Genomic DNA, 23,934 nt, shown 5'->3' with positions numbered 1-23,934 from the left:
AAATCATTAATTAATCATTGGATTTGTTTCTATTTAAGTAAACCTATTTCGTTATAATTGGGTTCTTTTGATGCTTTTTGATCTTTTTCTACCTTGTTTTACTTAAATAAGTACATTAGGGTAGTAATCAATCTATTTATATTGTTTCGAGTGATTTCATTTGATGTAATAATTTTCAGAATCAATTCGTTATAATTGGATTTATTTCATATTCAATTGAATCGTTTATGATTATTTTGGTTAATTCACATTAAATTGTACAAGAAAATAACATTCCCACACATTTGAGACCTTTACAATGATTTATTTATATATAATCATGCATTTAATAATTGGAAATTGTTTCTATTCAAGTAAACTTATTTCGTTATAAATAGGTTCATACGATACTTTTTGACCTTTTTCTACTTCATATTACTTATTTCAGTGCATTTAAGTAAAAATAATTTCATTCATATTGTACCGAGTGATTTGGTTTGATGTATTAGTTTAACTGACTAATATCGATATAATTGGATTTAATTCGTATTCATTGTAATCCTTTATGAAAATTTTGGTTAATTCACATTAAATTGTACAAGTAGATAACATTTCCACACATTTGTGTCCTTTCCAATCATTTATTTCGATTAAATCATGCATTTAATAATTGGAAATTGTTTCTATTCAAGTAAACTTATTTCGTATAAATAGGTTATTACGATACTTTTTGACCTTTTTCTACTTCATATGACTTAATTAAGTGCATTGAAGTAAAAATCATGCATTCATTTTGTACCTTGTGATTTTGTTTTATGTATTAATTTAACCGAATAATATTGTTATAATTTGATTTAATTTGTATTCATAGGTATCGTTTATGATTATTTTAGTTAATACACTTAAAATTGTTCAAGAAGATATCATTTCCACACATTTGAGTCCTATCCAATGATTTATTTAGTTTAAATCATTAATTTAATCATTAGATTTGTTTCTATTCAAGTAAACTTATTTCGTTATAATTGGGTTCTATTGATGCTTTTTGATCTTTTTCTACTTTGTTTTACTTAAATAAGTACATTTGGGTTGAAATCAATTTATTTATATTGTTTCAAATGATTGGGTTTGATGTAATATTTTTCCGAAATAATTCGTTATAATTGGTTTTATTTCATTTACATTGGTATCATTTAAGATAATTTCTGTTAATTCACATTCAAAGGTTGAAGTAGATAACATTTCCACACATTTGAGACCTTTACAATGATTTATTTATATATAATCATGCTTTTAATAATTGAAAATTGTTTTTATTTACGTAAACTTCTTTCGTTATAAATAGGTTCTTACGATACGTTTTGACCTTTTTCTACTTCATAATACTTATTTAAGTGCATTTAAGTAAAAATATTTCATTCATATTTTACTGAGAGATTTTGTTTGATGTATTAGCTAAACCGACTACTATCGTTATAATGGGTTTAAATTCGTAATCATTGTAATCATTTATGATTATTTGTTTAATTTACATTAAATTGTACAAGTAGATAACATTCCCACACATTGAATATAGAGTGTGCCCGCTTTGTTCTGTCTCATTACGTAAGGTTGATGTTCCATTACCTAACATAGCTTTTATGGTCCTTATGGACATATTAAATTAATTTTTTTATACAAACTTTATTGGAAGCGCTGTGATTCGAACCCTCGTAGCTCTGATCTCTAGGTTGGAAAACATACACCTTTAACGGCACGGCCATGGATACATTTACCAGACTGATAATTAAATAAGGTCTATATAAAAATTATATGCATATTCGGACTTGTAATTTTTTTTAATTTTAAGTAATAATGAGCAACACCTGTTTGAGACAGAACCACCATCTTGTATTAAGACGTAACTGTTGCAATGATCGTTACGGTCGTAATCTTGAAAATCTGTAATTTTTTTGCTGGAAATTCCGAAAAAAATTCCAAAAAATAATTTAAAAATTTCCTACTTCAAATGTTTAGTTATTTAAACGATTTCGGTACTCGGTTTGATTTCCGGCGAGAGTAAACCAGTAATTTATTATGATATGTAAAGAATTCTCAATTAAAAGTAATAAAAATGACTTACACCACTCTCGTCGTTTTGTTGTCACCACTTGTTTCAATTATCGTGAAATGCACCATCTTGAAAATCTTTATTTATTATACGATTTTAATGAAAAAAATTTCAAAATTCATTAAATAAATTTGTAATCTATATAATGATTGATTAGATTGATACCCCTCTATGGTTCGAAACCGGTAAGAGCAAAAAAAAAAACAGATCCTTCCTCCACAGAAACCACATACAGACTCACCTCACACCACCAATACCAAGGTGTGTGTGTGTGTGTGTGTGTATATGTATATATATATATATATATATATATATATATATATATATATATATATATCGTCAACCTATATGACACCATGTCCGCCACATTGTCTTCGACCGCTGGAGGCCACCTTCCTGTTTTCGTCTGCTGGAGGACACCATCTTGTGTGTGTACTCGTCTTACTATCATTACTATCAGACTAGTTTTATTCTAACCCGCTAGAGAGCAGTAATCATTTATTACTACTGAGGTGCCCACCATATTGAAATTTGGTCACCATCTTGGATTCGTGTAATTATTTAGCTAGAAATTCGGAAAAATATCCAAAATTCATTAAATTAATCACTCATTAATTTACATATTGAATCGACGGATTCCTATCCTCGGTTAGATTCTTGACCAGTGACAGGTGTAACTAAATATTTAATATATGTATTTATATATTTTTTCCATTACCTTTCGTTGAATTTATTAATCATTCACTCTACGAAAAACAACTCAAGACAATATACCTGACCAACGAATTAAATACAGTACCGCTATGTCTTACATGAAAGTCGAATTTTTCGATAATCTGAATAACCTATAAATCGTTTATGTACAAAGTCACACATACAGGCCCAAGTGGCTCCGGACCATGAGACCGAGTCATGACAATATCAGACGTATAGGCTAGTCATTTCAGTCACCGCATGACCTTCTTCGTCTTTAGCTAATTACAGTCAATTAGACCATCGGGAAATTTTTATACATACTAAAGTACCAAGTGACCTTGAAAAATATTTTAGTAACACCAAGAGGTTTTGAACTAGTAAATATTCAGTCACTAGAGATTTTACTACGTGCAATCAACAAAAAGATACCACATTTGAAAGAACCATTAAAAAGGCAGCACATTTGGAAGCACAATTTACGAGAACTAAGTCTTAGTAAGAAATCAGAATACAAGAAATATAAACATTAAATTTTTACTTTCAATATTTAATTTATTTCTTAACATTATACAAATGCAAGTAAAACAAGCCATTAATGTATGTAGCCAGCTTTCCGAAGTTCTTTGAGTATGAAGGATATTTCATTGATGCACAAATAGTTTCCTGCACAAAGCGAACCATGTAGACGTCTTAGCCGGTCAACCAATATGTTTGGATCTTTCCATGAGGTGTAATCAATCTCTTCTACCACCATCTTACTTGCTTGTTTATTATAAATACTTTTAATATCACAATCGTCCAGTGATAAGAATAAGCTTTATCTGATTTATTTATTATAACAAGTCGTTTCCATCGTTTCGGTCTCGGGACACCACCACATTCTTCGATCTTGTCAGCGTTAGGTGCTTCATCACAGTCTATGCCTTTGTCATCAGCCTCAGAGTCACTGTAGCAATCACCGTAGAAGGCATCGTCTTCACCCAGATTACCGTAAGAATTTGATATCGATGATGTTGAAGTGTCTTCATCGTCTTCTTTAGGAGTCCATCATTTTTACAAAGTAGGAAAGATCTACTTGAATTCGGCTGGAATGTATTCTCACTTTTCACGTTAAGGATTCTTCCATTGTCTTCATTCTTCCAAAAATCATCAACCTCCTTCAATTTAAGTTCTTTGTCGAGATCGGAAGAGCCACGAACATAATCTCTCCCAAGACAAGGAAAATTATTGTCGTAATGCAGATAACGCTTCCTTAGTCTAGTAGATCCATCGTTGTCCTCTAGCTTGTATGCAGGCTTTACGTTACAAGTTCTGTTATGCCTTTTTAAGCTACCTTTCCGCGTAAACGACTTGCTACATCAAATACAACTTATCTTATTGCGTAGTGGATTTTTAACACAGTCATTCTTCTCGTGTTGTCTTCCATTCTTTCTCAAGATAAATTCTTTGCTGCAAAACTTACACCTGTGCCCTCTCGATACAACGTCAGACACCGAATAAAGATTCATTTTAGTTACTGAGACCAATGCCAGATGCAAAACTGAGTGTTTTAAATTCGATCCATTACTTAAATAGAATTTTTTCATATTTCATTAGCGAGAATTAAGTTACCTCATACAAAAGAAATTACGTGTCCGTTCCGCCGAATACTTTCTGTTGCTTTGCGACGCACGGAGATGGTGTCTGACGATCACACGCAGCAAGTAACTGCTCTAGCCGAGAGGTGGCAGCACCTATCGGGCTGGATATCTCAGTGTCTCTTTTTAGCCGCCTATCTCTTATTTGGGTACTTCCCCTTATAATTGATTGTAATTATTTTTTATTTCCCCATGAATATTCTACTTTCTTGAACAAAATATCTCAAAAAATTCCAGCACATTCAACAATAAGACAGAAAAGGTGTAAAACAATTCACAAAATCTTAGCACTCCTTCACAACACAGTATAAGTGTGTAAAAAAATAGAGTTGTTTTGAATAATATAAATTCATTTCAACAGTTAGCATTAAATAATACAGTTATCTTCACATTATGTGTCGTAAATTTCTATTTAATTTATATGTGAATGTAGGATGTCTTCTCACAGCCACAAGAGAAGGAAGGCTTCGCTCAACCTCAAGCAGTGAAGGAAAAAAAGTTTAGCATTATTATCATTTTACCGTTTCACTGCAGACTCAGAGAAAATATATGATTTTATACGAATCTTCAGCTCGAATACTCCCTCTGTGGGGAGCGGTATTAATTAACTAGAATCTCGTGGGTATACAATGGTTATATGTGTGCGTTATGATCTGCAAGTCAACTTGTGTGCTCTGAAAGCTCAGCCCCCCAGATTTATACTCCACCATAATGTAAACATGATTGAACATATTGATGCATACCATCAGATGTAATACGTGGTGCATAGCTGCATGCTTTTCATAATGTCTGGAGGTCTCCCGGCTGTTGTATGAAAACCATTAACATAAATTTAAAAAAAGCTACAAGAAAATCCATCTTTACAGACTACTAATTAAAAAAATATAAGGAAACAGTTATATGAGTCAAACGACGGCAGTATATAAACCATATGTCCCTATAAATGCTTGCTAATAAACAGTTTTTTTAGGTTTTATAAATATCGATAAAAGGCTTAGATAAAAAAAGCCAACAATTCCACAATGTCAAAATATACACTAACGCCCATGCATACTTTAGAAAAAATTCTGTTGCAACATACCCCGAACATTCTGAAAATGATTTCTGCTGACACATCCGAGCATCAGACATAACCAAATCTAGATAACGAGTCCTCTCATACATACTAGAAATGTGGGCTTCTTATGACATGCCCTTCTTGGGGTCATATCGCTCAGTGTGTAATTGGGCCCTCAAGTTGCCTTGCGTCCTCAGACTCCAGTATTGTTGCCTGAACATGTCAATGAATTGCTGGTATGACGTGGTAGTTGTCTGTAACATTTCATACCAGTAGAACGCATTTCCTCTGAGCGCAGAGCCCAAACATTTAAGTTTTTCGGTGTCGTTAAGACCGAATGTGCGGGCATATTCCTCAAATTTATTTAGGAATCGTATGGGGTTTTCTGTTGCCTTGCCCGTAAATGTTGGCATAGATTCACTCCACTGCCTAGCTGGGTGGTGTAGTAGTGCAGCCTGATCGATGGTAAGACCGCCCACGGTAGCATTCAGCACGGATCGCTCAGATGTTTGTGTAACTAGTGACTCTGCTGGTCCGTTAGCGCCCCTGTTGCTGTGTACTGGATTGTCACTCGGTTGTGTGGGTAATCTAGGGACCTGGTCTGTGTCTAATCCCTGAAACCGCCGCTCCAGCTCCTTCACTTGACTTTCCAGGTGTTGCTGAACACTGAACTGGTTATTCAATCGACTTTCGACGCGCTGGCACAGCTGTACCGTGTGACAGTCAGCCGCCTTCTCTGCTAACTGCGTACACTCGTTACTCAGTGTATCGATCCGACTAGATAAAGTTACGGTAGCCTCTTCTACTTGTTCGAGACGCAACTGTAACTGTTCAGTCTGTCCGTGCATTTCTTCCCTAAGTACAGTATGATTGCGAACACACTGATCCTGGATTCGTTGACGTTCTTCCCTGGCCGTAACTAGTAAAGCTGTTGTACTAGACTCCAGATCATTTATTCTAGAATGACCTTGTGCTACCTGTTCAGTTAACCGCTCTAGTGCTTCTTTCTGCTCTGACAAACGCATTTCAATACATTCCTGTACGTTATTTACGTTACCCTGCATTTGGTTTATCCTAGCTGAAAGCTCAGCCTGTCCCTGATCTATCTTAGCTGAAAGATCAACCTGTCCCTGATCTATCTTAGCTGAAAGATTATTCAGCACTTGTAGTAATACTTCCATGTCAATGATGGTAGGTGTGGGTACAGATGCTGCACTAAAATTAGTGACAGTAGCAGGCTGAAAAGTAGCTACACTAGCTGCTACATTATCTGATGGCACTAGACTATGCAAGCCGCCGGTTGTGATATCCATGTCATAAGTGGGTAACTCAACATTAGGTGGTGGTGTAGATGGAGGTAGAGCCGGTTGTGTATCTGTTATGGGCCGCTTCTCGCTCTCACTCTCTCCTGCGTGTGTGTCTAACAATTGGGCATGATTTTCAAGTGATCCTGACATACTCAATTCTTTCGAATTTGCGGTCAATGTATCGCTGTTTGATAACTGTGTTACTATTTCTAAATTCTCGTCCACATCAGTCGATCCTTCGGTTCGATTCCTTAAGCTATAAACAATGGGATTAAGACGTGGCATAGCTCAATAGTGTATGAAACAAACTAGGTAATCATAAAGACAAAATATATACAACACAAAATAAACAATAATTATAATTATTGTGTCGTCTCACTACTCGTGCCCCACTGATGGGTTCCACTTCTTCTGTGACACCTTATTTAATTAAATATTACCATTTATTATAATTAACAACCATATCAAAGGTAAGTTTAATAATAAGCCAGACGGTACAACCTTTGACTTGTTAATCTCCTGGATTTACGTTGGACATGGCTTAATCAAGAGTCCTTAGTTTGTGATATGGTATGTCAGAATAATAGTAATAAATAATATTTCCATTTTACAATGTCCAGCCTTTTTCTAGCTCAGGGAAAAAATGTTTGAAACTCTTCAATCTAACCGCTGGGTATGAGACGATTTACGTTATGATTACTATTGATAAAAAAAATTTATAACTTCAATTCCTTTTGCGTCAAGAATGTGTATGCCATTAATGTACGAACTGACATAATATATAATTTTAACTCTCACTCTAATTAAAACCAAATAATATCTGTACACTTACTTAAATATCCATCAAATCGTCCTATATTGATCAAACATTATTCACAAAAACAACTTAAATCAACATGGCCTTCCAAAAAACTTTCCTTCTTTTTGAAGCCATTCTAGTATTCCCTTTTCCATAGAGGTACTTTCGCTTATAAGCTTATAACACAGCAACAACGATCAAAAAAAAAATTAAATGCTGAGAGAAATACGACAAAGATAAAATAAATAAATGAAGTAATCACAAACTGCACAGATATGCAGTAACGACTGTGATGGTGACGTCACACAACAAACGAACAGACACAATTCTTGAACAATTTTTTTTTGTTTTTAAATAATTTTAGTAGCCAATTACAGTATATTTTTTAAATTTTATTCAATGTACAGACTTTATTACCTTGTACATGTTTACTATTGATATAGATTTTTTTTTTTACTTTCGAAACCAAATTAAAAAATCGTGATTTGATAAAAAAATTATCTCTGTTCTTCTATCTGTAGTTTGGATTAGTTAACACTGCGAGATCTCAAACTACCTTAGATTTTTTAGTGGTGTCGTGATAATTCAAACAAAAAAAATTATACATGACACTGTTTTTTATTTATACTGCTTATTTTTTGAATAGGGAGCTTTTAAAAGGCAATTAATTAGGTCTTACAATAAAATTACCACCGGTTTAAATACACAGAAATGCAGATTGCGCGCCATTTTTAACGCTTTGCACTTAGAATCTAATATATGCACCTGAAGCACCTGCTAGTCACCCTTAGTGACCTTTGTGCTCTCGGACTTATGAATCACAAAAGAACATTCTTGTGCAAAAACACACTTAACCAAACATTTTGATACGGAACTTTGCAGGCGACATACTTAGGCATTAAATTTTAACTGTAGTTTATTACGGGTGATTTTATTATCTTTGAAAGATTTGTGCAATGGGAGTGCATGACTTGATGTAAGCTTTTGGACATACGCCATTCCTAAGCACATGTATGTCTGTAGAAGAAAACTACAAAAAACACAAAAGACAAAAACTTCCAAAAACAGAAGAGAACGAAATACACATGATGTCAGCACATAAATATTGAACCCAAAAAAAACACAACAGTTGAAACGAGACAAAGACACGACATTGCTTCGATCAAGTATTGAACCAAGGACAGGAACTGATCGGATCAATCAGTTATTGGTTTCAAATTTTCGTAATGAATTTTGGAATTTTTCCCAAATTTCCAGCTAAATAATTACGAATTTCGATGATGGCATCAACATTTCAAGATAGTAGGCGCCTCTAGCTGCACTCTAGCGGATAAAACTTTAACTAATATGACAGTTGTGCATTCTAGCAGATGAAAACAAGATGGTGGTCTCCAGCAGACGAAAACAAGGTATTTGGCCTAAAACTGTTTTTTAGAATAATTAACTCTTATCTTTTAACAGTTACTTCTATCAAATAGTAGAATGTTTTAGTTACTTCCAGCTATGCTATTATGTTGAGCTGTAGGGTTTATAGAGCAATAATTTACAACCCTTTATTTAGACATACAAAAATTTCTAAAATGCACACAGAATTGCAGTTTACAAGATTATTATAGCTGTAAATTGCAAATTTTCTCACTAATATAAAACTTGTTTTGCGTTTGTAAAAAAAACAATCTAAGTGATAGCATAGGTATTGGTAGAGATGATGGAAAATAACATTTATAAATCAGACTCATGTTTTGAATTAAAGAATATATGTAAACTACTGTAATTTATTATACTAAACAATAAATTAAACAAAAAGCAATTTATTTAACAAACAGTTGAGTCAGCTTTGAAAGGCCTTTTTTTTTTCTGCACAAATTCTTTGTTATTTTTAAGTACTATCCTACACTGTGTTTACATAGATTATTATTGTTTTGGTTACAAGTAAACACAAATTAATGTGAAATAACTAGTGCGTGAATAAAATACATTTCCAATAAATCTAAAGGAAATTATTTTCGAGATGCTTTGGGTTAAATTATAGCTGGTAATGTTTGCAGTTAATTATTGTACTGTCATTTAGACGAGACTTTTATTACACTTATCTGTTGTCTTTTATTCTTCCAATTATCGCTGTTACAGTGTGTGCACAACAGAACATTTGGATTACCGACATAAAGTAACAAGATATATTTTCTGTGCCCTACAGTTGATAATAGCAACATGCATTTTAACAACCGCTACTGATGAAACCTATGTGTCGCTTAGAAAGTAGCGTCAGTTTGTTCTCCATGTCACAACTGGTTCCCATTTACGTGTTAAATAATTTGTCGAGTTAAGCAAATAGTGCATGCACTCAATAAGAAAAAAAAAATTGAAATACCCAAAAAAATACTGTATGAGTGAAAGTTTTTTTTTGCAAGTTGGTGAATCTCACTTGGAAAAAAGTTGGCTACAATTATACTGACTTTGTATTGGAAAATGTTTTTGATATCTACAAAAAATTTTTGCAGCAAGTCATTTTTGTGTGGCAATCAAATTTTTCTGCTTTAAAACCTGATTGGAGCATTTTATAGCTAATTAGCAGAACCCGGTAGATATGTTTCTGCCAGTGTAAGATAGAAGTTGATGCGCTGCAGCGCCATCTAGTTGATACGCTACTAAACTTGACAGGATCACCCGCTGGACTGAACCTGAGATCGCCAGATGGTAGACCAAAGATAGTTTCCGTGTTGTTTATTGATGTTATGTTTACAGTTGGTTTTATGTATTTAGTTAGGTACTGGATACTGATACTGTTAGTTCTTTATTGGGAATATTTACCTATCACCTAAGTAAAATATAGTTAAACAAGTCTTACTCATGTTATTTATTAATTTATTCTGGTTCACTCAACTCGAACCACACAATTGTGATAAGGACAGTATGACAAGACACTCACATAGAACATGTGGTGCACATTATTGTACTTTTCCAGGGATGGGGTATTTATTAAACAAATTAACCAGAAAATAAAATAATCATTCACTTATTTCGCTTATTAAAATAACCGCCAGAGAAGCAATATGTAAATAACAAGCAAACAAAAAACTTGCGAACAGAAAAGTTCATCACTAAACTTATTTTAAGTTTTCTAGCCATGTTGAATGTTCGAAGAGTGTGGTAGATAGATAGAGAGAGAGAGAGCTAAATGTGCAAGCACTTCCTTTTGCCAGAAATAAAGTTACTTTCTACCAAATGACCAAAAATTGTTTGACCTAAAATTATTTGACATAAAATAATTTTCGGAAACTTATTTGACCTAAAATTATTTGGCCTAAAGACGTTTGGCCTAAACATATTTGGCCTAAAGCTATTTGACATAAATTTGTTTGGCCTAAAGTCATTTGACCTAAAATTATTTTGCCTAAAGTCGTTTGGCATAAAGATATTTGACCTAAAGTCATTTGACCTAATATTGTTTGGCATAAAGTCACATGGCCTAAAAATATTTAGCCTAATTTTAGGCCAAATTATTTTAGGCCTACTGGCGGGTACCCGAGAAAGGATCTGTCACAATTTTTTTTTTTGTCCTCACCGGGTTCGAACCAAGAACTTCATGACATGTGTTTTTTTCTACAAAAAATATTAAAATTTGATTAATTTTTTTATAAATTTAAAATTTTTTCCTGATTTTCATGCATAAAAATTATGGATTTTCAAGATGACGGCTGTAACGAAAGATGCAAAGATCTAGAATCCAATATGGCTCTAGATGCCAAGGTCAAAGCTTCCCACCAGCGGCTTATCGGAGGCTGTAGACATGGATGCTTAAGCCGCTATGGGGACATTTCAAGCTGCTGGTATTTTTGAGGACTAAGGCTGGGTTCACAATTAAAAAAATTAAGCGAGTGCATAGCAAGCCATGCACACGACTTGTGCACACGACCTGTGCGAACTGTGAAATCGGTTCACAATTGAATTCTTACTGTTAATTTCAGGCAATGAAATTTCACGAACTATGCGACATCTGTTAGCAGTGTTAGTAAATAAACATATTAACTTTCAAAATAACGATAATACTATTATTGTCTCGGGTGGTGGACGGGCTACTCCAGGCACGACCGAAGGGGACAGACGACCCATGGCGGACATTCGCACCGTCAACTACGAGGCGGGAGGTTTTAGACATGTTCCACGTGAACCGACTAGCAGGACATCCCGGCGCAGACCAGACGCGTCACGACGTACGGGGGCGATTCTACTGGCCAGGGGTGAACCAGTTTGTACGAGATTGTGTACGGAAGTGCCGGCACTGTCAGCGGCACAAGGCACACCGTACAGACGGGACAGCTCAGCAGATACCTAGGCGACCCACGGAGCCCTTTCACACGGTCGCCCTTGACCTCATGGGGCCGTATCCACGATCGCAGCGAGGGAAACGATTTTTGCTAGTCGTGACGGATTGTTATACGCGCTGGGTGGAGGCGTACCCCCTCACGAACGCCCGGGCCAGCACCATTGCGCGCAGTCTAGAGACAGAGTTTTTCCCTAGGTGGGGCTACCCACGTGTCCTGCTGACAGACAACGCCACTCAGTTTGCCAGGCGCCGGTGGGCGCAGCTGGGGAGGAAGTGGCGGGTCATCCTGCACACCACACCCATATATCACCCACGCGCAAACCCCACGGAGCGACGGAATCAGGAGGTAAAAGTGCAGCTGCGGTTGAGACTCTCGGACGACCACGCCCAGTGGGATGCCCACATCCCCGACATACTGTACTGCATCCGATGACGGGTGAATGCTGCAACCGGCGAGACACCGGCCACAATGGTCCAGGGGCGGAACCTCACTCTCCCCGGGGAATACCACGTGCGCCAACAACAACAGATCGAGGCGGATGTAGAGAGCCCCGAGATGCGCTTGAGGCGGTTGGCCGAGACGCATGACGCCGCGCGACGCAACCAGGAGGCGTACCAGGCACTGCGAACACCCGGGACAACTCACCCACCACCTGACTTGAGCCCCGGCCAGCTGGTATACGCCCGACTTCACCCACTCTCTTCCGGCCGTCGCAACTTCTGCGCCGGATTAGCGCCGAAGTGGCTCGGCCCGGTGACGGTAATTAAAGCGGGACCTACGGCGGTGGTGATAAAACTACCCTCCGGCCGGGCCGCAAAATACCACCGGGACGACGTCAGGGTAGCGGGGCGAGAAGACGGAGAGGCGGAGAACGTGACGGACGACGGGGAGACGGAGAACGTGGCGGACGACGGAGCGGCGGGAAGAGGTGGAGAACGTGACGGACGACGGGGAGACGGAGAACGCGACGGACGACGGAGCGGCGGGAGGAGACGGAGAACGTGGCGGGCGGCGGAGAGGCAGCACAACCGGCCACGTCCACACCAACGGACGCGGATGGGGACGGGTTCAGGGGCTTCCCGGAGGTAGAGGCGGGACAGGGGACACCCGCGGCAACGACGACTACCCGACCAAGGCGACTGTTTGAGTATTCGGGAGACGGGGCCTCACCCTTCAGGGGATTCCTCAGTGACACGGCCGGAACATCAGACCAACCAGAGCCCCAACCACTCGTATGGGAGCCAGAGGGAGAGGAGGTTAGACCGGCATCACCAGACGAGCCGCTGTGGCCGCTACACTTCTCTCTGGCGGACGCTACGTTTAGTGTGACAGTGGAGGAGCCGCCGGAGGATGAGACGGCGCAGGAGGCGGCGGTAGATCCCGCGTCGGAGACACCGATCCCGGCGCCACGATACCAGCTGCATGCCCGCGCGAGAACCCAGATGCTGTGCGATAGGGACGTTGGAAGACAGCGCGCACACCAGGAGCGGACACGCCCACCGGGCACGAAAGGAAACGTCGGCATGACAGGCTATTCGAGAGGGGGGCAATTGACGTCAGCCGGGGCTTCGCCCCATGAGCCTGATCATCCTCCGTTCCCTTTACCAACACCTTCCCTACCCGGCATTTGTGTCGTAACGTACGTAGCCGTGTGCGATTCAAACTGCGCGCCACGAACTACAGCAAGAGGGCGCTTAGATGCAGTGCGCCGCACCCCTAAATATATTAATTCACATTGTAACCCTTTTTCTTGTATTCTTTTGCCCCAGTGTTTTGTTACAGTTTAATCAGGTGTTTCTTTAATTTAAATATTATGTTAAATATAAAACTATAGACGTTGCCCGGGCGGACCCGAATAGGCACGGACTTGGCCGAGGGTAGAAATGTTTATAATAATTCTCAATAACTACGTAAGCATTAACGTATATTAAATTGCCAGTAATTTTTATATAATTATTAATGTAATCTATTATTTACTTAACTTTCGCCGGGGCACGGAATCGCAGAGTGTTGTAACGGTAATTGTGTTCGGCGCGAAGGGCGCCATGTTGCCACCTGCAAACCATGATCTCACCCCAGTCTCCTTCTACAGCCGGCCGAGAGCGGACGTCTCTGTCGACACCCCGAGGACATCACCGTTGAGTCACTGAGTAATAATTCCATAGTTTAATTTATTCGAATCTCTTTCTTCATCCTCGGGGCCTCTCTCGGTCGGAGAGACTGTTTAAATAATTAATATTAACTTATCGGAGTTTTTAATATCACCATCGTAATACGTAACGACTTGGGGCGGCCACGTGCGTGGTCCGCCTCTTCATCTAAGCCGATTCGTGCCCCGGGCATTTTATCAGTTGTACCAGTGAAAGAACGTGTACGGAAATAAATCGTGAGTACAATAAACTAATTAACTGTGTTACGTGTCTTTGTGTTCGGGGGACCACGTGGGACCCCAACCTGGTCAGCGGCGTGTGGGACGCCCTGAGAACCCACTGCGTGTTAGAAGCGTGCCCGACGCTGAGAGCGGGCTTAGGTAGGGTCGAGAGCGGCGTGTGCAATATCCAGAGGGCCAAATATCTCGCCGCACACGGGCCACGTAACGCCCTGGGTTAGAGTCTCTCGCCGGGTCCACGTGCCCACTCACGTGGTGGCGCCCACTAATTCGCTCCGATATTTCCTCCATAACACCGTATGCCCTCAAGGATCACAAGTTAACTTGGATACGCAATATGGAACTTTTACACATTTCCCCCCGCACCATGAGATAATTGCCAGATGATGTTCATAAAATTCTATAATTTTGTATTGACTTGCAGTTATAAAAATCTTAATGTGCACATTCACAATTGTTTGCTGAATCAAGAAACACCACATAAAATTTATTTTCACCTCAAATTTTACACTAACATAAAAAGTTGCGGCAAAGTAAGCAGAAACAAACTAAGAAACGATTACTTTTAAGTGATAATAATTTTAAATTCTATCAAGTAAGCAGAAACAATAAACTAAAAAAATGAGTACTTTTAAGGTATAAGAATTGTAAATTTTAATAAAAAAAAACACATGAATTTGTAAATAATTTCGCAAATATTTGTATGTTTGTAGTACTTTTTCTAACATAAAATAAAGTTGTTCATTTCATAACCTCCACGTCCATCAACTAGAGAAAAGATATGAGTATATGAAAACATTTAACTTTTAATAATAAATGGTTCTTCCCTCGTTGTGATTGGCCTTCTACCAGTGACGTCAACACAATATTGAACGTTGCCACACTTCCATAAAGACATTTCTTAAACCCGACAATGTTGATTCCGGTAGCAGCAAAAGCAGTTTCAAGAATAGACATTTAGCTGTCTAGCGGGTTGAAACTTGCGGATCATTCCGGCAGCGTCAAGAATAGGGCCCCTGGAGGGGAAGGTTCTCTTGTTGTGTGTCGGCTGGAGTCCAGTTACTGCTCGTACCCGCGTTATCTGTGAACAAGGCAGGTTACTCTGCTTATCGCTGCATGCACCAACAGGATCAAATTCTCGTTTTTCCTTGCTCATTTCTCGACCTTGTTAGTTAACTTGAAAAATGAACTGAATTCTGCGCTCCAGAATATATCCCTTAGTTGAATTGCAAACAACTTTAATTCTGTTTTAACGTTTTTTTAATTCATATACTACATAACTAAGATATTTAAATTCATTTCAAATATTTATGTCACCATAAATTGACGAGGTGGATCGGGTTTCAAATCACAAATCACAAAAATATCTCCAACATTTTTATTTTCGAAATAACATTTAGGCGATGAAAGGTATTCCACGTACAGTCACGTTTACATTTACAAAAATCTTCCGTACCGCAATGAAAATCACTTCTTACTAATATATTGTATTGTAAAACTAGATATTAAAACATTGCAAATTAAGCATTAATACTCGTACACATATAAATATATATTTAAAATGCAAAATATCTATAGAATTTGCAATAACTAAACTACAAACCAATTTTTAATCTACTTCCTAAAAAAAAAATGTGCAAATCAAACTCACTTCCCAATTCTGTAAAGAACAATTTAACTTCGTTAAGAAAATGGTGTTTGCATTATATATTCTCCTGACATTCTCAACGTTCCATCACTGCCATATGGAAGAAAGTACGAGTCAACAGCTATTCAGCAGCTAGAAAAAGAAGAAAACATTTCTGTTCAGCCTTGTTGTCTTTTTATAGATAAAGTTGCAAAATAAGATTTTTGTCAATTTATATAATTTCACAATATTTAGTATGCTTTGTTTATATTGCGCCAAAGACAAACTGAAAGAAAAGAGTTCGCACATTGTAAAAAAAACCATTTCGCTATGTGTGAACTCTTTTCTTTCAATTTGTCTTTGGCGCGATATAAACAAAACCTACTATATATTGTGACATTTAATTAAATGAAAAGTGAGAGTGGGTTATGATTATTGTGAACAATATACTTTCTTGAAGAGAATATGATCTATATTTGGCTTTAAATGTTATTTCATTTTACCAATTAAACAAGAGTGAAACATATTTATAAAACAACATTTTCTGCAAATATTTCACGAAACATGGAAAAATTGAGGTTTGATTTTGCTGTGAAACCAACAGCAGATGGGAAATCAAACACCATATGCATAACCTCAATAGTTCCACCTGATGGGCAGATTTTTGAAATTCCACTCGAACACCAACCTGCAAATCTACACCAAGCAGTTACAAATACTCCAAACTATGCCAAGGTCAGTAAATCATTAGATAAAAGACATCAAACACGAAAAATATGGATAAGTTTGACAGATGATATATCAAAAACATATTTGGATAGAGAGCAAAACTTACAGGATTTTTAACTGAAAGAAATTGAGGAAAAAACAAAAAGTGCTGAATCTTTACCTACCTAGTGGATCAAATAAAAAATTAGAAAAACTGTTAGAAAAATTTCTTGAAGAAAAAAAAACTTTATCTGAAACTCATAATTTAGTGAAAATTGCAGAAGATTTCATGATTGAGAAATTCACGGGCAGAAACCCCTGAAAAACAATGTTCCCAGTGTATGTCTGTGTCATCTGAACATCTGTGCGTGTGAGATTCAACGATGGCAGAGGAAGAAGTTACTGTCGCTGCAGATGTAGGACTCAGTAGCCACAGTGATACACCTTTCGGAAGCAACGAGGTGATGTATCCTGAGTCGACGTCATCATCATCTGCACATGTGCCATTAGAGGATAACGATGCGGTATTCGACATCCGTGAGGAAATCGATACCTTACCTACCAATGTAACTGTGAGTGACCCTTTTTTATGGCCTAAACAATTAAGTGTCTTACAAATAACTAGTATGGTTCAAAACGGCCCTGTGAGGATATACAATAAATATTACCCCAAAAATTAAAGTGGTCGACATTTTAGACACATTATATAAAAACACTTATAAATGGTGAAGAGCAAGATAGGCGATGGTTAGTTTATTCCAAGTCAAAAGATGCTGTTTACTGTTTTGCATGTCGTTTATTCTCTCTAAGACCTAATCCCAACAGTGCCCTTGGATATAATGAAGGTATGAGTGACTGGAAGCATCTATCCGAGGTGCTCAAGTCTCACGAAAAGAGCAAGTGTCACAAAGAATGCATGGTAAAATGGCTTAGTTTAAAAAACGGCCTTTCTTGTGATAAAAAACTATTGATTCACAAACCCAGGCCCAGATTCGAGCTGAACAACAACGCCGGAGAGACATTTTAGAAAGGCTATTAGCCATCGTACAGTTTTTGGCTAATCATAAGTTGGCTTTCAGAGGGCATGAAGAGAGGTTGTCCAATTCGAATAACAGTGGAAATTTTTTGGATTTGGTTAATTTGATTGCACGATTTGACCCAACATTGCGAGAGTACTTGCACCAAACTATAAACAAGAAACCACTACCTGAATGAATTTATCGACATAATGGCCAATCATGTTAGAGCTAAAATAATAGATTAAGTATTAAAGAATAAGTACTTTGCAATCATTTTGGACTGCACTCGAGATATAGCTCGGATTGAATACTTGTCAAAAATTCTAAGAATAACAAACCAAGACACTGCAGAAATTGAGGAAAATTTAGTAGAATTTGTAGCTGTAGAAAAACTACAGGTGAAAAGCTGGCCGATTACATAATAAACAAATTGGAGGAGTTAGGCTTGTCCATTGTCAACTGTAGGGGTCAAGGCTATGACAATGGTGCTTACATGCGTGGGGAAAAGAGCGGTGTACAAAGAAGGCTACTCAACATTAATTCTCTTGCATTCTTTGTACCGTGTAGAAGCCACAGATGGAACTTAGTATTGGGAGACGCTGCTTCATCTTGTGCTCATGCGCAGACATTTTTTGGTCTTTTGCAAAGAATGTACACAGTTTTCTCTTGCTCAAGTGAACGATGGGGTATTCTGAAGTCGTATGTCAACATTTCTCTCAAACCTCTTTCCGAAACCAGATGGGAGTCCAGAATTGAATCTGTAAAAGCTGTGAGGTATCAGCTAAGCAATGTTTGTGATGCTTTGTCAAGTCTTCGTAAGAGTAACACAGACTGTGGTTTAATAAGTGAGTGTCAATCATTAGAAAACAAAATTACTACATAAGAGTTTGTTGCATCTCTTGTGGTGTGGTACAATATTCTTGTCAAAATAAACACCATCAGTAAGTTATGGCAAAACGTAAATGTGCATTTAGGTATGGCAGTTAAGCACTTAGAAACATTTTTTCAAGTGGTTAGATAAATATCGTCTGAGTGGCTTCAATGCGGCATTGGTAACAGCAAGAGAAGTAGCAAAAGAAGTTGGCATCAATAGCGTGTTTAAGAACAGCAGAAGACGGCGTAAAAGAAAATGTTCTTCTATGAAAGAGAAGATGAAGCTCCCGAGCTTCCACCTGAAGATAATTTCAAAATAAACTATTTTCTGGTGGTAGTAGATTCAATACGAATGAGCTGTCAGCCAAGATTTGCAGCTTTGAAGACCTATAAAGGCAAGTTTGGCTTTATGTATCAAATCAAGGGCCTACAGAACATGAGTGATGAAGATCTGATGAATAATTGTCAAGAGCTACAAATTTCATTGAGCGCCAGAGATAAAGTGATATTGACGCTGTGGAACTCTATGAGGAATTAAAAATGTTGGCCCTTGTCTACGATGGAGAACAAGACGATGTATTTTCAGTTATACCTACCCAAACATTTTTGTAGCATTGAGAATAATAGGTACAATTCCTGTGACAGTAGTTTAGCTCGTCCAACTTGTAAAACTGTAATACATGTTTCCAAGATGCTTTGCGGGCATTTGATTTCCATATAAATTTAACATATTTGGACAAAAGATTATTTTGAATCCCTTTGAGTAGGTGTGGTGGATCAAATATGTGTACAACTTCCTTATTGTCCACTTTGTCGGTATAGCGAAAGAGCTAGAACTTTGTCATTTAACGTAAACCTTCTGCCACGGGGTTTTAGTTTCTGGGTTCGGACCTGTGACATTATGAAATTGTAAGTAACCTAATCCACATGGTCAGCCAAATCTTGGAGACACAGCCGGGCACTAACATCTTCTGCCATTCGTAGAAGTTTACGAAATGAACACGTTTTCTTGGACAACAAACTTGCCTGACGTTTCAGTTTTGCTGCTACCTTGTACAAGTATGTAGCCTTTGGGGTCAAGTCATCTTGCCGCGTGACATTAACAGCTCTCAGCAAACTGCTCCGACCAGCTGTTCTGGAACCTATAGAAACAAAACATGACATAACACACATGTAACATAGGTACAAAAAAAATTACATCAATATTGATACTCATAACAACACACATCCAGCAAGTACTCATCAGGCCTACTTGTAGGGTTGTGCGAAAGTGATATTTTCCCCACAAAATAATGTTCTTACATGAATTCAGCCTCTAATAAAGTAAAGATTTTTTTGTTAAATAATTACAGCGAAATCTCATTAATACAAACCAGAAGGGGGTGAAAATTTGGTACGCTACTTTGTAATATAGTTTTTATAGGAAACCATCTCAGACTAAAAATCACATGAAATTCATTACTGTACAACATTTTTTGTTAAAAATTATGATAAAACATATGCACGTAGTAGTATGTACTCAAAACAATAATAATTATTCAATGTTTGATTTCTAATGGTATGCTCAATGGACAAAAAAATCAGTTTGTAATATTTAGTACTCTGTATTAATGATGTTTGTATGAACAAAGTTATGTGTTATAACATAATACATCAAATGTAATATATATTCAATTTATTGCTAATTTAAATAGGGAAATAAATCTCTTTTGTATAATTGAAATTTGAATAATGACTAATTTTTCCCCCATAAACGTAATTGGTTGTACTATAACCCACACAGCACACTTATGTTGCAGAAACGTAACAGTTAAATAACTTTGTAACATTCGTAATGTTTCAGAAATGTTACGATACATAATTGTTCGGTTTCAGTTACATTACATTTACGTAGATATGTCCTCTTTCATAACTTAATGTTGCAATGTCTCTGAAACATTACAGTGATACCTCTCAGAAATGTAACATTGTTACCTAAAATATATGCTACATTGTTACATAACAAATATGTGACATTGTTACATGTTTCATACCATATATGTAACATTGTTACATAACATATATGTAATGTATATGATATAAAATTGTCATATTCATACCATATTAATAGAGGGATATGCTTGCAAACTGCAATATACAGGCAAAACAACTGGCATACTCTTGTCTCTTGTAATAAGCTGAGTTATAGGCATTCCTCATTGGTAAAATAATTATGTGCAAATAATAAGGGAATTAACCCTATTTTGTAGTATAACAAGTGCATTAAAGGAAGACCAGCTTTGTCTACATTTTTGGAAAAATTTCACAATACTGTTATAAATCTGCAGTCCTTTTTCTTTATTTTGACCACATTATGTACAGATATTATTTATAATATTGTGCTACAGAATATCACATTTATGAAGGAAACAACCTGGACATGTTGTCCACACTTCTTTATGAAAGTTTCATACAAATTTTCGATTGTTGAAAGTTATTTCAGCCCACGATGTTGAAAAACTGAATATTAAATAAATGTTGTTAAATTTTCTGTTTGCATTTAGCATTCATTTTTATGCGTCATTTTAAAAACTTTCTCCCATCATCCATAACCATACAATTTAGAAACTTGGAAAAGAAAAAAAAATCATATGGTTCTGCCTTTAAAAATATATTGCAACAAGAATGTGTACAACAGAATTAATTAACATTCTCATACACCTCACTTCTCTGTTCTTCTCTCTTCTTCTTTTTTCTGGAACAAAAATAAAACCTATTAAGGCTAAGTTCCTGAGTTTCTTGTGAGCGGGCAAAGACACGCGTAGTTATCTTTGTCCTCAACAGAGCGCACTAGCAGTATGGCTGAACGATATAGCGACGCGCGGAAAAAAGTAGGGGGGTGGGAAAGAGGACGCTGTTCTCAGAATTCTTGTCGCCCAGCGGGGTGTCATGTTTACGACCGGTTCGAGGAGAAGGGGAAGGGTGTACTCTTCCTCGGCGAGCATTAGATTTCCAATACCTTTGCCTCTCTGTCCCTTTGCCACACCCACCCAAGACTACTCGATCCTCAACAAATCACAAGAGAATAAATATTACTATTTTTGGTACATTTCAGTTAGAAACCCGTACGTAACCGAGTGCAACCCAAGGTAATTATAATAAATATTAATTTGGTGCACTACACATATACGATATACAAATTGTATGTTTTACTGCGGTGATTATGTGGCCAAAACTATCAGATTTGGTCTCCTTTGCAAGAACGCTCGTTCACAGCTAACCACTACATTCAAATAAGTAGGCCAGTAATGTAGTTTTCCTGCCCCCGTAAAAAAAATAATAATTTTTAACTGTGTACTACAAAGGTTTTGCGCTCCTACAAATTTTATTTCTTTACACATTTAGTCACAGGTGTGTGCGTATGTGTATTACACAAACAGTTGAACGTTGACCATCTAACAGCATGACGTTATGTTGCAAAGCGGTATTATTTGCTATATTTGATATCTCATTAGGACTGTATTTTTCTGTGCAACTATATATACAGGCGAACTTTTTATACTATCGGAGAATTTTTTGTAGCTGAATATCTGTCTTCAAAATATTGCAGGTTATTGCATTAATTTTAGTGTTTTAAATGTATTATGTTTTTAAGTATGTATACATGAGGCTAGAGATAGAAAAATGTTTGGTTTGCGTTTTTAGCTGACCTGCAGCTTGTAGCTTTTGATTACACTTCCTTTTTTTATATGTGATGTTTAAAAACAATGTTATAAGTAAATGTCCTGGCATTCGTACTTCTTGTAAAAACATAATCATATTTGCGAAAAATAAGCTATCATTTAGTAATTTATTATTGCAATATAAATACATGTGTATGCCAGTCGCGTCTGGCGAAATGCTATCCCTATCCCTATCCCTATCCCTATCATGCTATCCCTACTGGTGACGTCAAGCATCACTGGTAGTTCGTCTTTTATGTATGAACTGGAAGTCAAAGAGGCTCGAAATAAACATCAGTTGTAACTAATAATAATAATTTAATTCTGAAAGGGCCACATACTCGAAGAATCGCCTTCTCTACGCAATCCAACGTGTTGGAAGTAAAATATCTAAGGAGTAGACTACACGTCATAGGTTGTAAAAGAATATTTCGGAGGGAGCTAACCAAAGGATATTTTTTCAAGCATACAGATAAAGTGATATTTTAAGAGTATTAGTCCCCCCCCCCCAACACCGCCCACAAACTGACGGATTTTCTGACACATCTGTTAATAAAAAAACACTGCTCCAGAATCTGCACCTGAATCGTCTTATTGGGGAAAAGGTGTACATAAATTACGATCACTGACTGAGGTTATACAGAAGGTAATTGACCAGAGTAAGTGATTAGGAGCAAGGAATACTAATGCAATAAATATGCCATTGATATAATTTAATGATAATTTTTACTCACGTTTTAGAAGTTGATATTGCTGGCATAGCAAATTTAAATTTTAAAATATTGTAACAATAAAAAATTGCAAAACAATAAATATTTTTTGCTGAGTGTATAATTTGATTATGTCTTAAGACAAATGGAAACTAGATATTATGAGTACAAAATATTTGTAAGTAATAAAAATTTACATAATAAAATACTTACATTCATACAAAATACAAATATTTTTCTTAGATATACAAGTATAACTACTATTCATTTTCGGCCAACGAACATAAAGTTATGCTTTGGGCCCTGATAATAAATAATACCTACATAATTACATTTTCACTTTTCACCAAAAGTACATGAGGTACAAAAGTCAACAAATCTTAAAACACAATAAAAATATACCCGGTATACATTATATTTTAATACAAACACCAATAAAATACTAATTTTAACTGAACGTTTTTTGGAGGTATGCATAATTTTATTAAAATTAATCAGAAAGTAATGCAGTTACATGTTTACCACCTTGCGTACTTCACTTGCCATTGACGAATCCGGATATGTTCAATGTTTAGCCAGCCGAAAAGGATGTTTAGATTTTATTTTTAAACGCATGTGAAATTAGTCCATCGCTTTCACGTGAATTTACGGCATCTTACATTATTATTGTACTTTTGTTTTGTAGTAACGATCGGTAGGCTAAATATGTACATGTGTTTGTTGAAACTTCGTTTTAAACATCCATAAATTAATTTTGTCAATTTATTTATTGAGATACCAGTAAAATACAAAATAAATGATATTTATTTTACGACCTCTTAAATTATTTAAATGATATATAAAATATGACCAAAAATTTTTCAAATGAATACGTATTTTCAACTGGAAGTACGCGAGAATTACAGATTCATTTACTTGCGTATTGCATAGCATACTTCACGTCCATTTCTGACAGCCTTGCGAAGTCACTTCCAAAGTATCTACAAGTATATTC

General features: G+C 36.7%; 1 protein-coding gene across 2 annotated transcripts in view; it reads right to left on the bottom strand.

Annotated features, from left to right (window-relative positions):
* Nucleotides 1-93: 93 nt before the first annotated feature.
* LOC134533625 (uncharacterized) overlaps nucleotides 94-23,934 on the bottom strand; it is a 39,255-nt gene continuing 15,414 nt past the window's right edge. For both annotated transcript variants that reach the window (XM_063371116.1, XM_063371115.1), the window contains exons 6-7: nucleotides 15,954-19,671; nucleotides 94-15,383 (exon numbers count right to left, since the gene is read on the bottom strand). In XM_063371116.1, the coding sequence (XP_063227186.1) occupies nucleotides 5,605-7,071 (1,467 nt within the window). In that variant the 5' untranslated portion in view covers nucleotides 7,072-15,383; nucleotides 15,954-19,671 and the 3' untranslated portion in view covers nucleotides 94-5,604. The remainder of the gene's footprint in view (nucleotides 15,384-15,953; nucleotides 19,672-23,934) is intronic.

The sequence above is a fragment of the Bacillus rossius genome, chromosome 7 (genome assembly GCF_032445375.1).
Source record: "Bacillus rossius redtenbacheri isolate Brsri chromosome 7, Brsri_v3, whole genome shotgun sequence".
In the NCBI taxonomy this organism is placed as follows: Eukaryota; Metazoa; Arthropoda; class Insecta; order Phasmatodea; family Bacillidae; genus Bacillus; species Bacillus rossius.
This window is presented reverse-complemented; position numbering and strand designations above follow the sequence as displayed.